Source organism: Apteryx rowi, unplaced genomic scaffold (assembly GCF_003343035.1).
Source record: "Apteryx rowi isolate R43461 unplaced genomic scaffold, aptRow1 scaffold_40, whole genome shotgun sequence".
Classification (NCBI taxonomy): domain Eukaryota; kingdom Metazoa; phylum Chordata; class Aves; order Apterygiformes; family Apterygidae; genus Apteryx; species Apteryx rowi.
In genome coordinates this window covers 2,578,272-2,591,572 of record NW_020450530.1, presented here as the reverse complement: position 1 = coordinate 2,591,572, position 13,301 = coordinate 2,578,272, and the positions used below count along the sequence as shown (strand labels likewise).

The window sequence follows — 13,301 nt, the reverse complement described above, 5'->3', positions numbered from 1 at the left end:
GGGGGACCCCTGCCCTCGCCCGGCTCTGCGTGGGCATCGGGAGGGACGCGGGCGCCGCGAGAGCCATCGGGGGCGAAAAGGCAAAGCCAGGAGACAGAGTGCCGGGTGGGTTGGCCGAAGGAAGAGGGGGCTGAGGTGTGATGAGTTAACAGTGCTCAGCTATGTCAGAAGGGCGAGCTTGTACATTTATTTCATTTTTCCCCTGTCTCCGCGGAGATGGAGGGGTGCTCGGCTGCGGGCAGGGGGATCTAGCAGGGGAGGAAACCTGTTCCCACGCACACCGGCTCACTTGTGTGACAAGCGGGGGGCGTCTCCAGTGGGGCAGCTCAAGCACAGGGTGGCCGGAGCCGTTTTGGGGCTGCTGCTCCCACCTGGGCATGGCAGGGAGGGTTTGGGGCTCCCTCCGCCCTCCCAGCCCGAGCTGGGTGTTGCCAGCTGGGAATCGGGACCGGGAGGCGTCGGATATGCTGAGCTGATGACAAAGCAGGACTCGGTCCCTCAGCCGGCACCCTGCCTTCCCCGTCGCTCCCTCCCTGCGTCCCCCAGCCCGGCAAGAATCGCAGCGTGGGTCTCCCCAGGATTTCCTTGGCCACTGTTTTCCCCTTTAAAAGCCGGCTGCCGGCCGGAGCAGGAGTGTTCCCGTGGAGCGGTTCTGGATTTAACACGTTGCCTGGACTTGCTGTTTGTGGGGACGCGTCCAAGGGCCCATGGGGAGGCTCACGGTGTTTTCGGGGCTGGCCCGAGCGGGGCCCGTGGGAAGCGCAGGGGAGAAGGCAGCACCTGGCCTCGGTTTTCCGGGGTTGAGCCGCGTTTTGCTCCATGAGGGTCTGACATCTCCACACCTCTGTCGGTGCCGGACCGCTGCCCGCTCGCAGCCCCCCCCTCGAGGCCTTTGGGGTGCTGGTAGAGGGGATCACTGGTGGCAGGGCCGTGAGCTCAGAGTCAGCCCTGCTGTTGAGGCACGTGGGGTCAGACGCCACGGTGATGGGCGCAGCAGGCTAATCCTGCTCGTGCTGACCTCTAGCATAGCCCTGAGTCCAAGCACGTGTGTATGGTACAGAGCTGACCGMTGGGGAAACTGAGGCAGGGGGCAGAAGAGGACTTCCCGAAAGCTGCCCAGCAGCAGGGCAGCGCTGGTGTCCCCTTGCCGGGCGCCGGGCCAGGCGCTCACCTCTCCGCACCTCTCGCCCGCGCAGTGCTGGGAGGTGCGGAARCGCAACAGCTCCGAGTGGTGCCACTTCATACGGACCAACCCTGACTGCCAGCTGGAGGGCGGCTTCCTCGACTACCTCAACGGCGTCTTCTGCGTCTTCCCCGCGCGCCTGCTGCCGCTGGCCGTCACCCTCTACGTAAGGATGGGCGCGCGCCCCGGCCGCGGGCTGGGCGAGAGGGGCGACGTGGGACGGKTGGGGTGCTCTGCACCCTGCTCTCGGCACTAACCCTCCCTCGGCCCCGCAGGCTTGCTGGCTCCTGTACCTCTTCATCATCCTCGGYGTGACGGCAGAGAAGTTGTGAGTAGCCTGGCGTGGTCCTGCCAGCCGTGTCCCCCGGCGAAGAGCCCCACRCGGCAGAGCGGAGGTCTTGGCACGGCCCCCGTGACCTCCCTCTGCCTCCTTCTCTGCCCATCCAGCTTCTGCCCCAACTTGTCGGCCATCTCCACCAACCTGAAGCTGTCTCACAACGTGGCAGTATCCTTGGCAGGGCACAGGGGCACCCTCGTCCGGAAAGAGGGATGGGGGAGGGATGGAGGGGAAGGGGACAGCTGTGCTGGGGCGACTTCTGGACCCAGACCCCCTTGGCGCCAAGCTGAGGGAAACCGCTTCGGGGCGCGAGCAGGAGAGGACCACGGGGTACTGGAACATGTTGCCCAGAGAGGTTATGGAGTCTCCATCCTTGGAGATGTTCAAAAGCCATCCTGGGCAATGTGCTCTAGGTGACCCTGCGTGAGCAGGGAGGTTGGACTAGATCTCCCGAGGTCCCTTCTGTCCTCAACCGTTCCCTGATTCTGTACATCATGCCATGCCGGCACCGGGAGAGGATCCTGTGGGGCCTGTGAATGGGTGGGAGCGGAGCCCATGTGCCCCCAGCTCACCCCGTGGGGAGCAGACAGCTTRGCCTTTTCCTTGACATCTCCTCTCCATGGTGTCACCTTCCTGGCATTCGGCAATGGGGCTCCAGATGTCTTCAGTGCTGTGGTGGCCTTCTCTGACCCGCGGACAGCAGGGCTGGCCATCGGCGCCGTCTTCGGTAGGGACCCCCCAGCTGGCTCCCGCCTGGGGAGAGCCGCAGGCTGCCTGGCTCAGGGTCAGGGATGGGGGGACAGGACAGCCCCAGGCCACCGTGGCAGGAGGACTCCCCTGAGAGGCACCCGTTGCGTTGGCAGGTGCCGGCGTGTTCGTGACCACGGTGGTGGCCGGGGGCATCGCCCTGGTCAAGCCCTTCACAGCTGCCTCCAGGCCCTTCCTCAGGGACGTCATCTTCTACATGGTGGCCGTCTTCCTCACCTTCATGGTACTCTACTTTGGCAGGATCACGCTGGGAGAGGCCCTGGGTGAGTCGCCCGGCCAGGGGTGATGGCAGGGGAAGGGGCTGGGACAGAGGGGGYGGCCGGTAACAGCTCCCTCCCTCCTTTGCAGGTTACCTGGGGCTCTACATCTTCTACGTCTTCACCGTGGTGCTCTGCACCTGGATCCACCGGCGGCAGCGTGGGGACGGGCTGGCCCCCCCCGAGCCCTGGGAGCCAGGTAGGAGACGGCCTCGCCGCGCCAGCAGGACCCCGGGGCCTCTGCCCACCGCTGCTCTCGTCTCCTCTCCCTCCAGAGCTGCTGACAGATGCTGAAGACCGGGAGTCCTTGGGCACCAGCAGCGGTGACTATGGTAGGAAGTGTCATGGGGCCACCAGTAGGGCCAGCTCCTGCGGTGGGGAGATCGGGGGCGCTGGGAGGTCCCAGGGACCTCCAGGTTGCCGTGTGCACCCAAACCCTGGGGTAGCACCTCCCTACTAAGAGATGTCCCCCCTGCGGGGAGAGGCCTGGGCCATGCAGGTGGTGGCCATGGCCACCATCCCATCTTGGAAGGGCTGGTAGGAGCAAGGGGTGCGTGGGGAGGTGGGACGGGGTCCCCATACCCCACTCACCGCCTCGGCCCCGCGCAGGCGAGGAGTATCGGCCCCTGCTCCCCTACCAGGAGACCTCGCTGCGCATCCTGGCCGCGGCCCTCAGCCCCGTGGACTACCGCAAGTGGAGGAGGAAGCCCTGGCACTGGCGGCTCTTCAAGGTGCTCAAGGTGAGCGAGAGCCAGGCGCAGCCCACGCGGGGCGCAAGGAGCCCCCCAACGGGCCCCGCTCACGACCCTCCTCCCAGGTCCCCGTGGAGCTGGTGCTGCTGCTCACGGTGCCCGTCGTGGACCCCGACAAGGAGGACCTGAACTGGAAGAGGCCCCTCAACTGCCTGCACGTGGTCACCAGCCCCCTGCTCTGCATCCTCACCCTGAAGTCGGGCACCTGTAAGACCCCCCGCCCGGGGCTGCCGCATGCCCCAAAAACGTTTCCCTCTCACCCGAGGAGGGGACATGGCCAAAACTGCCACCAAAGCGCCGGYGTCCAGGTGCCTGGGGGCAGAAACGAGGCTGCCCTGGCTGCCATCCCCTGCCTGGGGAAACTGAGGCACGGAGGGTCAGCTCTCAGCCGGGAGCTCCAGGGAGGCTTTGGGAGGAGGTGGCTTTAGGTGGCCCAAAGCACCGGCGGGTCCCTGCCGTGCTGACGCCYGCTCTCTCCCCACCGCGTGCAGACGGGCTCTACCAGATCCAGGGYGTCTTCCCCGTCTGGGCGCTGGTCGCGCTGGTCGGCACCGTCGCGGCGGTCCTCGTCTTCAGCACCACGAGCAACGAGGAGCCCCCCAAGTACCACTGCGTAAGGCCGGGGCCGACGGTCCTGGGGGGAGCAGGGGCCACACGCTCCGTCTTGGTGCCCCCGCCACGTCCCCRCGTGGAGCCCGGGAGCGGGGACTGTGCAGGGACCCCCCAGGGACCGGCTCGCTCCCCTGCCGGCAGGTATTCGCCTTCCTGGGGTTCTTGGCCAGCGCCATGTGGATCAACGCGGCGGCCACGGAGCTGGTGAACATCCTCCGCACCCTGGGCGTCATCTTCCAGCTGAGCAACACCGTGCTGGGCCTGACGCTGCTGGCTTGGGGCAACAGCGTCGGCGGTAAGGGGGGAGCCGGCCCTTGCCGCCCCTTCCTCGCCGCCTGGCCGAAGGGGGCCCCGGAGCGGCTCTGCCGACTGGTCCCAGCCCCGCTGCCGGCGTTGGGGAAGGGATCCCCCATCCGGCACCCCCCGACGTCTCCCCCCTTCTCCCTTTGCAGACACCTTCTCCGACCTGACCATGGCGCGGCAGGGCTACCCCCGCATGGCCTTCTCCGCCTGCTTCGGCGGCATCATCTTCAGTATCCTTTGGGCAGGCGCCGTCAGGGCTGCGAGGTCCGGGGGGGTGCATGGGGCAGGGCTGCCTCAGTTTCCCTACCTGCACCCCAGGGAGAGCCCTTGCTTCTAGGGGATCCCTGGAAAGGAGCCGGCCAGGAGCCATCCCAAAGCCCCCGGACCGGCGTGACCGGTGCAAACCGCTGCCCCTTTGCAGCCTCCCCGTGCCGCCGGCAGGGAGCCGCATCCCGGCCCCAGCTGCCGGGGGGTCCGGGGCAGCGCTGTCCCCTCCCGGGGCTGGAGGCAGCCGGCCGGCTCCGTGGCTCCCTCCTCCCGCACTGTTTCCCCCTCCTGAGCTCGCCCCAGACATCCTGGTCGGAGTGGGACTCGGCTGCCTGCTGCAGATGACCAGCAGCCAGATGGTGGTGAAGGTAAGGCTGGAGGTCCCAACCCCGTCCCGCTCTGCGGAGGACGCGGGGCACAAGGGGGGGGCTCAGGGCCGGCCTCCGCGCCGAGGGCAGGGATGCAGGATGAGGCTGGTGTGCAGCGAGCACCCGTGGTTTCCTCCCAGCCGTCGCTTGCAAACGGCCCCGGAAAGGCGCCCGGCTGCTCCCGGGGAGGGGAGCGCGCCCTCGGCACCGCCGGCACCTCGGGGGGCAGCAAGCTGGGAGGGGGGCGGCACGGGGCAGGCTGGCAGCGGGACCCCTGCCACTCGCCGCCGTCCCCTTGCCTCTGGCAGCTGGAGCCCGACAGCCTCCTGGTGTGGATCCTGGCCGGGGCCCTGGGCTTGAGCTTGGTCTTCTCCTTCGTGGCGGTGCCGGCGCAGTGCTTCCAGCTGGGCAAGGCGTACGGCGCCTGCCTCATCCTCTACTACCTGGCCTTCCTCTGCGTGGCCCTGCTGACCGAGTTCAAGGTGATCCGCCTGGCCGCCAGCTGACGGGGCGCGAAGAGGGGCCGCGGCGAGCGCCCCAGGGGAGCCCCACGGCGGCCACCCACCCGCCGGAGCCGCGCGGCCGCCCCCGGGCTGCTTCGGCGCGGCCCTCGGCTCCCCGCTTTGCCCTCTGGCCTGCACCTGGCGCAGTCCCCGCCGGGACCTCGACCCCGACCACGCTGCCACCCGCGGCCTTTCCGCTCCGGTGATGGAGCCGCTGGGTCGATGCAGCCTCCAGCGCAAGCAGAGGAGACCTGATCCCCCGGCAGCAGGTGCCAGCCCAGCCGGCAGCAACGGCTTCCGGGGGGGTCTTTTTTGGTTGGGGAAAAGGAAAAGGATTTGAGAGGCACTAGCTGTGTCCTCTCCCCTGTCTTTAAGTTTGTTAAACGAAGTTAAGACCTCGGCTTCCTTRCATCAAGAAGGCGAAGGGGAGCTCCAGCCCAGGACCAGCCCCAGGAGAAGGTCTTACCTTTCCAACCGATTTACTTGCCCTGCTGTGTCTTCACCCTAGTTCCTCCGGGACAGGACTAGCACTTGAAGTCATGCTGCAATGGGGTATCTCTGAGAAGGTTCGAGTGCAATTTTGGGACTGTCTCTCATGGCAAAGGACAGTAAGTGTCCAGGCCATGGGTTGAAATAGCAGCCAAGGCAAAGCAAGGTGGGTTGACCATGCGGAAAAGGTCCAGGGCAGTGCTAGGTTTTAATGCAAGCCAAGGTGGAGGAAAAAAAAAACAATAATAATAATCAATGGAGCCTGGTTTCTCCTGCCTTTTTAAGCTACGTTTTTTTCAACCTGAACTTAAGAACATACTTCTCCTCTTAGGGTGGACAGAGCTGTAACAAATGGCTTGGTACTCGGAGGTTTCCACACACAAACTGTTAGCCTCTGGGCAAAGCTAGGTTTAGACACTGTATGAAAAAAACACAACTCCATTAAAAAAAGAAAACCCCAAACCACCTCACTTAACAACTTCGGTGCTGTTTGCTGGTGGGGTATTTTGCACAGCCGCTTGCCTGGCCACTTCCTGCTCCGAGCTAGCGTAATACAAACAGCGTTCGGTAAAGCGTCTCGTTGCTAAACTGAAGCAGGAGAGGGAAAACCGYTGGTGTTGCGGGAGCTAAGTCAGCAGCAATCCGAGGAAAGCAGAGGGGGTGAGACCCTCCGCTGCATGGGGTTATTGCCCCGGAGGCTTAGGGAAGTGTTTTTGCTCCRTTTAGCAGCAGCCGATTGCTCAAGTGCAGTCACATGCGCCCGCCTCTCCCGTGCAGCCGTGCCTCCCGCTCCCACGCGCAGGAATTGCGGCGTCACGGCTCGGCACGGGGCTTTGAGCAGACGGCCTTACTCAGCTCCTCTTCGGCACGAGGGCTGGGGCGGCCCCGGAGGAAGCGGCGAGGAAGGCGAGCTTCTGCTCCGCCTCGGGACAGGTCATGGGGCGCAGACTAGAAAGCAAATTGCTGTTGGGGGCAGCCGCCCCGCTGCTCCTTGGGGACGGAGAGGCGGTTTTGCAAGAGCACAACTGCCAGAGCTGGCTTCTCGCAGCTTTTAAGCTCTCGGCTGAGGGGAGCAGCAGGCTCCTGCTCCTCCCTTCCCTTCTGGGCCTGGATCATTTCTTCTTTTTCTACCCACATGAGCATTGCCRCAAAAATTAAAGCTCTATGTGCCTGCTGGCTTCCACCAGCTTCTGGAGTTATCCGGGAGAAGTGACACATGTGCAAGCCCCCTTCCTTACACAAGGCACAGCTGAAACAGCCAAAACAGCAGCCACCATCTAAGCACAGCAGTAAAAATTACCCTAGGAGTCTACAGCCCCTTTTCAACCTTTGACGTTGCACTGGAGGAGGCTTTAAAAAAACAAGTTCAAAAGCATTATCTTACCACTGAGGGGAAAGTGCCGGGGGAGGGAGCTGGGCTTTCAGGTGGCAGCATCTAAGAACAAGAACTTAGGGCAGATCTTGGTGTTACGCATGTAAAATATGCCCCTGCAAGCAGTTGCCGCTGCAGAGGGAGGGCAGGCACGACTCTTCTTCAACTGATGTGGCAATCCTCCAACTGCCACCGGGCCCCGCTTCCGCGATCAGCGCCGCAAGGAGGAAGGGAAGCCGCTGCCTTTACAAAGCYGAGGATGCTTTTTATTAGTGTGCTTGGAAAAAATCTAGAGAACATTTTTACAGACACGTCCATAAAATCGTTTTATAAACAAAACGCCAGCATACAAAACCCTGCAGTGCTTCCTCCCTTGTTCCCTACAAAATGATTGTCCATGTGGTTAGTCTGTGTGTAAGGTGGGGAAGAGGAGGACAAATAGAAGGGGATGCCCCGTACTCAAAACTTCTTTTCCTTCAAGACAAAGTCATGCGGAAGAAGTAAACTTCTGCGACCCTCCTGGTTTAAAAAAATAATTAATACAGTGCGTATGTGAGGGCAGATCAACATCTCAGCAAGCAACCACAGAAAGCAGCATCTGAGCTCTGACCCACAGCTCAAGCGTTCCCACACGTTCTCCGTGACACAAGAGCCCTGTTTCCGTACGTTAAGCGGGTTAGTGCCTCCCCGCTGCCCCCCAAAATATAGCTTAAAGCTGCAGCTCTTTCCCACCCAGGAAACACCAGAAAAAGTCACCGACTGCCCTGCAGTGAGAAATGGGCTGGAGGGGAAGGAGGAGTTGAAAAACACAGTCACAATTTTTTTTTCTAATCTTCACAATCCTTGTTCGTCCTGCCCACAACTTAAACCAGAAGAAACAACCTCTCCTCTAGCACCAGGACTAATCTGGATAAATCCCCCAGGCTACAACTCCATGCAGAGCAACTGCAAGAGGAGCACTGCACTGCTCATTAATTTGTGGTCAGATGTATGTTTTGGAAAACAGTCCTTGATGGTCCTTCACGGTTCAGTTCAGAAGGAGCTTCATACCAGAGCTCCCGCAGCACCCAGAAGAGAAACCAGRAGTTGCCCTGAGGCACCCCAGGGGTGAAGAGCACGCTTTGGTGAGCATGCTGACTGCTCACCCCCTTTCCATCRCTTCATCCAAATGCTCCCACTGCTCTATGTGGGGAGAAATTTTCAGAATTACCTGTCTGGCATACTTTTGGAAATCTCATTCATCCTTTSCCAGGAAATATTCCCTAGCTGTCCCAGTAGGATCAATGAGGAATATTCAGTCCTCTCCCTCTCTCCTTGTGCCACATGTTGAGGCTACCTGTAAGAAATCAGGTGCACAGGGCAAAAGGAAGGGCCACACAGATCCCCCASTGCCTGATTTATCTGGAGCAAGGAGAAAGCCCCCCCAGCTAGTTCTGCTCTTAATCTGAACCTGAGAAAAGATCAAAAAGCAAGAGGTGATGGAAACCTCCCAGCTGACACAAATACTTTTAACCCTCAAAACTTTCTGTGGTGACAGAAAAAAAAGGCATTTACAGCGACAGGCGTTTTCACCACTTTGTGGGTAATGAAACACGAGCGATGAAGCAACCTGCCACAGTCACAAAGTAAATGCAGTAGAGCTGGGGAAGGATCTCCTTTTCCCCTTCTTTCCCATCTCCCAGGTCAGGCAGCCTCCTTGCTAGATACAGAGAAGCAGATGGGTGAGAAGAAGCATCGTCTTCCCCATTCCTCCTCCATCCAGAATTCAGGGGAACAGAAAAGCTCTTCAGTAGAGGAACTTCCTAAGATTTGACTCAGTCAGCATTTGCCAGCCTGGGGAACCTTTCTGCAAGGGTGAGAACAAGGGAGGAGCAACACTGCTGCATTAGGACCTGCATAAACAAAGCCAAGACCTGGCTGAGGATTAACCAGCAGCATTGTTTTATGGACTCTCTGCCCATAAGCTCTTCTCAACCCAGATGCAGGCAGAACTATGTCATAGACTTGGAGCTGCAAAATCCTCCCCTTCTTCCTCCTAATCCTCTATCTGAACTAAGGAGCAGGCAAAGATCTGCCATTTACAAAGCAGGTGGCCAAGTGGCAGAGGTCAACAACCACGGCCACCCCAGGGAATCATCCATCTCGGCAAATGGAGACAAGAGCTTTGGGGGTTATGCAGTCACTCCCAATTCTGGGCAGGGCCATGGGCAGAACTGACCAGCAGAAACAGAGTTTGTCTCCCCAAACTCTTGTCCCACCTWCAGTCTGGATGCAGTGAGCTGCTGGCCCTTCATTCTGGCTCCAGCTGCCACAGAGCAGCTCACAGACAGCTAAATTCAATAATCAGAGCTAGAACTGCTACAGGAGTGCATCTAGGTATGTCAGAAAGGAGGGGAAAGCAGACTGCTCTTCCGAAAGTGCTGAAATTTCACACCACCTCCCCTTGCTTTGCACAAGGAGGGGGCAAGAAAAAACAAAACAAACTCGTTCCCTGATCTTTTACGCCTAGGTTAATGGCACCCTTTGAAAAAAACGGATCTTCAAAAGGGCAAAGTTTTTAATATTATTAAGCAGGTGGCTTCAGCACGTTTCCTGCTGTTAATGGATTACATATCTCTTCCCCCCGGGTCTGTTAGTGGTAAGACAAGCAACAGGTCTGAGCCTGGGAAGCGGGTCAGAGGGAGGAGGACTCTGTCCTGCCTGAGATGCTCACTCCGTGCTGAGCATGGGCATCTTGCTCAACCTGGTTTCAGCAGTCTTACGCAGAGCRCCCCCAGGCCTCTGTTTTTTCAGCAATTCACTGCCTTGAGGAAGAGATTTAAACCCTAAAGCCAACCAGTACATTGAACAGATCTATATACACCATTCCAATATATACGCTGTGAAGTAATACTCTAGGTTATTGCATAGAGGGCAGCTTGCGTTAGCTGGGCCTAAATGACAGTCTGGGAGCGTTGCCGGAGGCTCAAGGGCTTCAGAGAGTTGTTGGAAGCAGGTGCAGATTCTTGCAACGGTGTCTGAGATTCTTCTTTTCTGGAGTGTTCCTCATACCACTCCTGCGACAAGGGATCAAACACACCGAGATCAGGCTCTCTCCCACCCCTGGGTGCCTCGCTCCTCCCCAGGAGGACCCCAACAGGCAGAGCCCCCAGCGGCTCCATCTCTTGAGGGCACAGCGTTTGCTCAGGCATACAGGAGCTCCTTCCAGGCTCCCATTTCCCCCCTAACGCAAAGTCCTGGATRTAACCCGATCTCCTGGAATGACCTGGTTAACTACAGCACGGCTGCGACAGACGCACTGGGACCTCAGTGCCCACGTTCAAAGTAATAAGTGTCAGCTATGGCTCAGCTACAGTTGGCTGAGCTGGCAGGACTGACAAACCTGAGCAAGGAAACATCATCACTCTCCCAGGATGCCTCTCCCTAACGCTCAGGACTCTGTTAATGCCCAGGACTCTAGCACTGACGTTACAGCATTTACCACTCCCAAATTAGAGGCCAAGCAGGATACACAGAGCGCTTCTCTGCAGATTTCCAGCCAGCTCCATGACAAATAACATGTTTATTTGTTAGGTGGACCGAAGACTCATCCCCAAGCTAGCTGCCCGAGGGACAAAGGACAGATTTAAATGGTTACAAGATTAATTCTCTGAGTACTAATCATTATATTAGCCAATGACCTTCAACCTACAGAGTAAGTCTGGCATGCACTAAAGTGACCAAATTCATGGCATAGCGCTCCTAACCTTGAAGGACATTTGTACAAATGTCTTAAATGATCYAGAGAGTGAATGTTTCTGATCTTTTTTCACCTGCTATCCTGAAGGAAAACCAGGCAGCATTGCTAGCACCAAAAACAGCATTCTGACCTGGAGAACACTTGGTTTCTGTGTCAGACGCAGACACACCCAAGCTCAAACACAATCACATTCCTGCACTTAACAAATTAGCGTTCAGCAGCCAAACTCCAGCAACACACTACGCATGCGCTCTTAGCCCCCGGCAGACACGTCCACCTTGGTGAGCCTGGCAGCTCAGCCAAGTTGGAGCGCATACGCGTCCCCTGAGCGCTCAGTTACTGCGACTTGGCTGGTACATGCCAGCACAGCCAGGCACCCAAACCCCCTGAGGCGGCTCTGAAGCACTCTGGGGTTTAAGRAAGTTGCCAAATGCCAGAACCGATGAATCCACCCCCCCCCCCAAAAAAAAAAAAATTCATCCACTGCCAACTCTTTCCATGGAGCGCAGAGCTGCCTGGGGCTTAGGGGCAGAAGGGCTCCTGTATTTAAAAGGACGGTGTGTTATTCTGGGCAAAGAAAAGTGTTCTGCCCGCCCCAGAGGCTGGTGGTATTTCCCACTCAGGTCCACATACCTGTATCTCCTCCTCATACATCTTCATACTTAAATCACTCTTGGTCCTTGATCTGCGTCCCAGAAACAGTGTTGAAATTTGCTAAAAATGGGGGAGAAAGGAGGAGAGGAAAAAAAGAAAAAGAAAGAAAGAAAAAAACCCCATTTGTTAATCACTGAGCAACTCATAGGATCAGCCCCTGGAACTTCAGGCATCCTTCATGCCAACATCCATCACCCACAGACAAGCTCAGGACACCCTGGGCTCCTTCATCAGGAGCATTTTTAGGGTACACATCACCCAACCAAATACAGGCGTCCATTGCAGGCTTTGACGAATCACACTGAGTAGATCCCAAAAGACTACAAAGGCAGCTGTAAGAGACCAGCTCAGCAGGACACACCTCTGCCAGAGGCGCTTACTTAGTCAGATGAACATGACATCAGCATCTGGAACAAGGCTCAAACCCAAGCTTCCAAGGGAGACCTCATCTTAGCACAAGTTCAGGTCCCATTTGTCTAGACCACACCATTTACTCCATGGGCCTGGACTTCTTAAGTCATGTACACAGAGAGTCAAAGCCTGAATTACTCTCTGGTCATATGAGTTATCTGAACCATATTGAAAAGCAAAGAAACCCCATTAAAAGTCATAGTTTTAACATCATCATTTTATATTCCATTGCAAGGCTGAGGACAGCATCCTTCTTAGGTTTATTGCCTCGAAAACCGTGTTTATGATCAGTATCATTATCATTATTCTGAACTTTACCTATGCAAACAAGAGCTCAAGCTTTAACTACCAAGCCAACCAAAGCAAGTAAGTGTCACCTAAGAGATTGTAGCACCTGCTCTTTGCCGTGGTGACATGAGAATATAGCAGCAATTATTAAAACATCCATTTAAATTCCCCTCAGATGCATGAGACAACAGCTCACAGAGGTAAGAACAGTCATCCACGTCCGCTCAGTTCTCCAATTGTCAACATCCTTTTTTGGAATGAAAATGTAAACAGTGCCACAGAGAAAGGAAGTCTGGTGTTTGGAATTGATACCGTCATATTGCTGCATGAACTTTCAGGACTGTCTGAGCCTAAATGTATTATGCCACAGAAGGAGGCAGGAGAACTACAAGGTGGCGGCTTCCTTGGAGAAAAAGAAATATGCTTTTTCCAGTCAGTGCTGGGCCAGGACAGCTCTAAGCAAAGTTTGCAGGCTATAGCAATGAGCCTTTGTCAAGGCTTTTCAGAGTGCAGGGGACATTGAGCTGCTATTTTTCTAGAGCAGCAAAACTTCATGCCAGTGCTACAAAGTCCCTTCAGCAGTACAGTTCTGAACGCTATAAAGTCACATACAGCTTCTCTCTGGAATACAGCAAAAATGCACTTGTGGCCCTACCAAATCCCCCCCCTGAAGCAGAGAACCTGCATAAGGGTCTCCTCTTACCCCATATTTGTCCATCTGCAAAACAATCTTCTGCAGCTGAGACGTTTCAGTGGCAGCTGAACTCCGCTTGTACAGCTCTATTATCCCAATCACTTCCTCCTTGGAGATCTCCTTCTCCAGCAYAATGCCATTGTCTTCTGGAGGGGCAAGGAAAAGAAACAGAAAAAGTCACCAAGATGAACACTGCTTTCATCAGCCACTACAATAATCCTGGAGGGCAAAGCTTAACTGCGCACAGGACCAAGCAGGATGCCAGACTGTCTGTGTCTACTTCTAAGCATGTATGTCCTTGTTC

The 13,301-nt window shown here is 57.2% G+C and overlaps 2 protein-coding genes across 10 annotated transcripts in view; one reads left to right on the top strand and one right to left on the bottom strand.

Annotated features, from left to right (window-relative positions):
* Nucleotides 1-5,418, top strand: part of SLC8B1 (solute carrier family 8 member B1) — a 7,481-nt gene extending 2,063 nt beyond the window's left edge. Inside the window, exons 2-15 of the mRNA XM_026075266.1 lie at nt 1,084-1,349; nt 1,459-1,511; nt 1,631-1,688; nt 2,142-2,247; nt 2,384-2,551; nt 2,637-2,744; nt 2,821-2,877; nt 3,155-3,285; nt 3,363-3,504; nt 3,789-3,910; nt 4,051-4,204; nt 4,362-4,442; nt 4,783-4,847; nt 5,156-5,418. Of these exons, the coding sequence (XP_025931051.1) occupies nt 1,084-1,349; nt 1,459-1,511; nt 1,631-1,688; nt 2,142-2,247; nt 2,384-2,551; nt 2,637-2,744; nt 2,821-2,877; nt 3,155-3,285; nt 3,363-3,504; nt 3,789-3,910; nt 4,051-4,204; nt 4,362-4,442; nt 4,783-4,847; nt 5,156-5,353 (1,709 nt within the window). The 3' untranslated portion in view covers nt 5,354-5,418. The remainder of the gene's footprint in view (nt 1-1,083; nt 1,350-1,458; nt 1,512-1,630; nt 1,689-2,141; nt 2,248-2,383; nt 2,552-2,636; nt 2,745-2,820; nt 2,878-3,154; nt 3,286-3,362; nt 3,505-3,788; nt 3,911-4,050; nt 4,205-4,361; nt 4,443-4,782; nt 4,848-5,155) is intronic.
* A 2,036-nt stretch (nt 5,419-7,454) lies between these two features.
* Nucleotides 7,455-13,301, bottom strand: part of TPCN1 (two pore segment channel 1) — a 49,726-nt gene continuing 43,879 nt past the window's right edge. For all 9 annotated transcript variants that reach the window (XM_026075170.1, XM_026075171.1, XM_026075173.1 and 6 more), the window contains 3 exons: nt 13,007-13,143; nt 11,584-11,664; nt 7,455-10,267 (listed from right to left, as the gene is read on the bottom strand). In XM_026075170.1, coding sequence (XP_025930955.1) covers nt 10,145-10,267; nt 11,584-11,664; nt 13,007-13,143 — 341 coding nt within the window. In that variant the 3' untranslated portion in view covers nt 7,455-10,144. The remainder of the gene's footprint in view (nt 10,268-11,583; nt 11,665-13,006; nt 13,144-13,301) is intronic.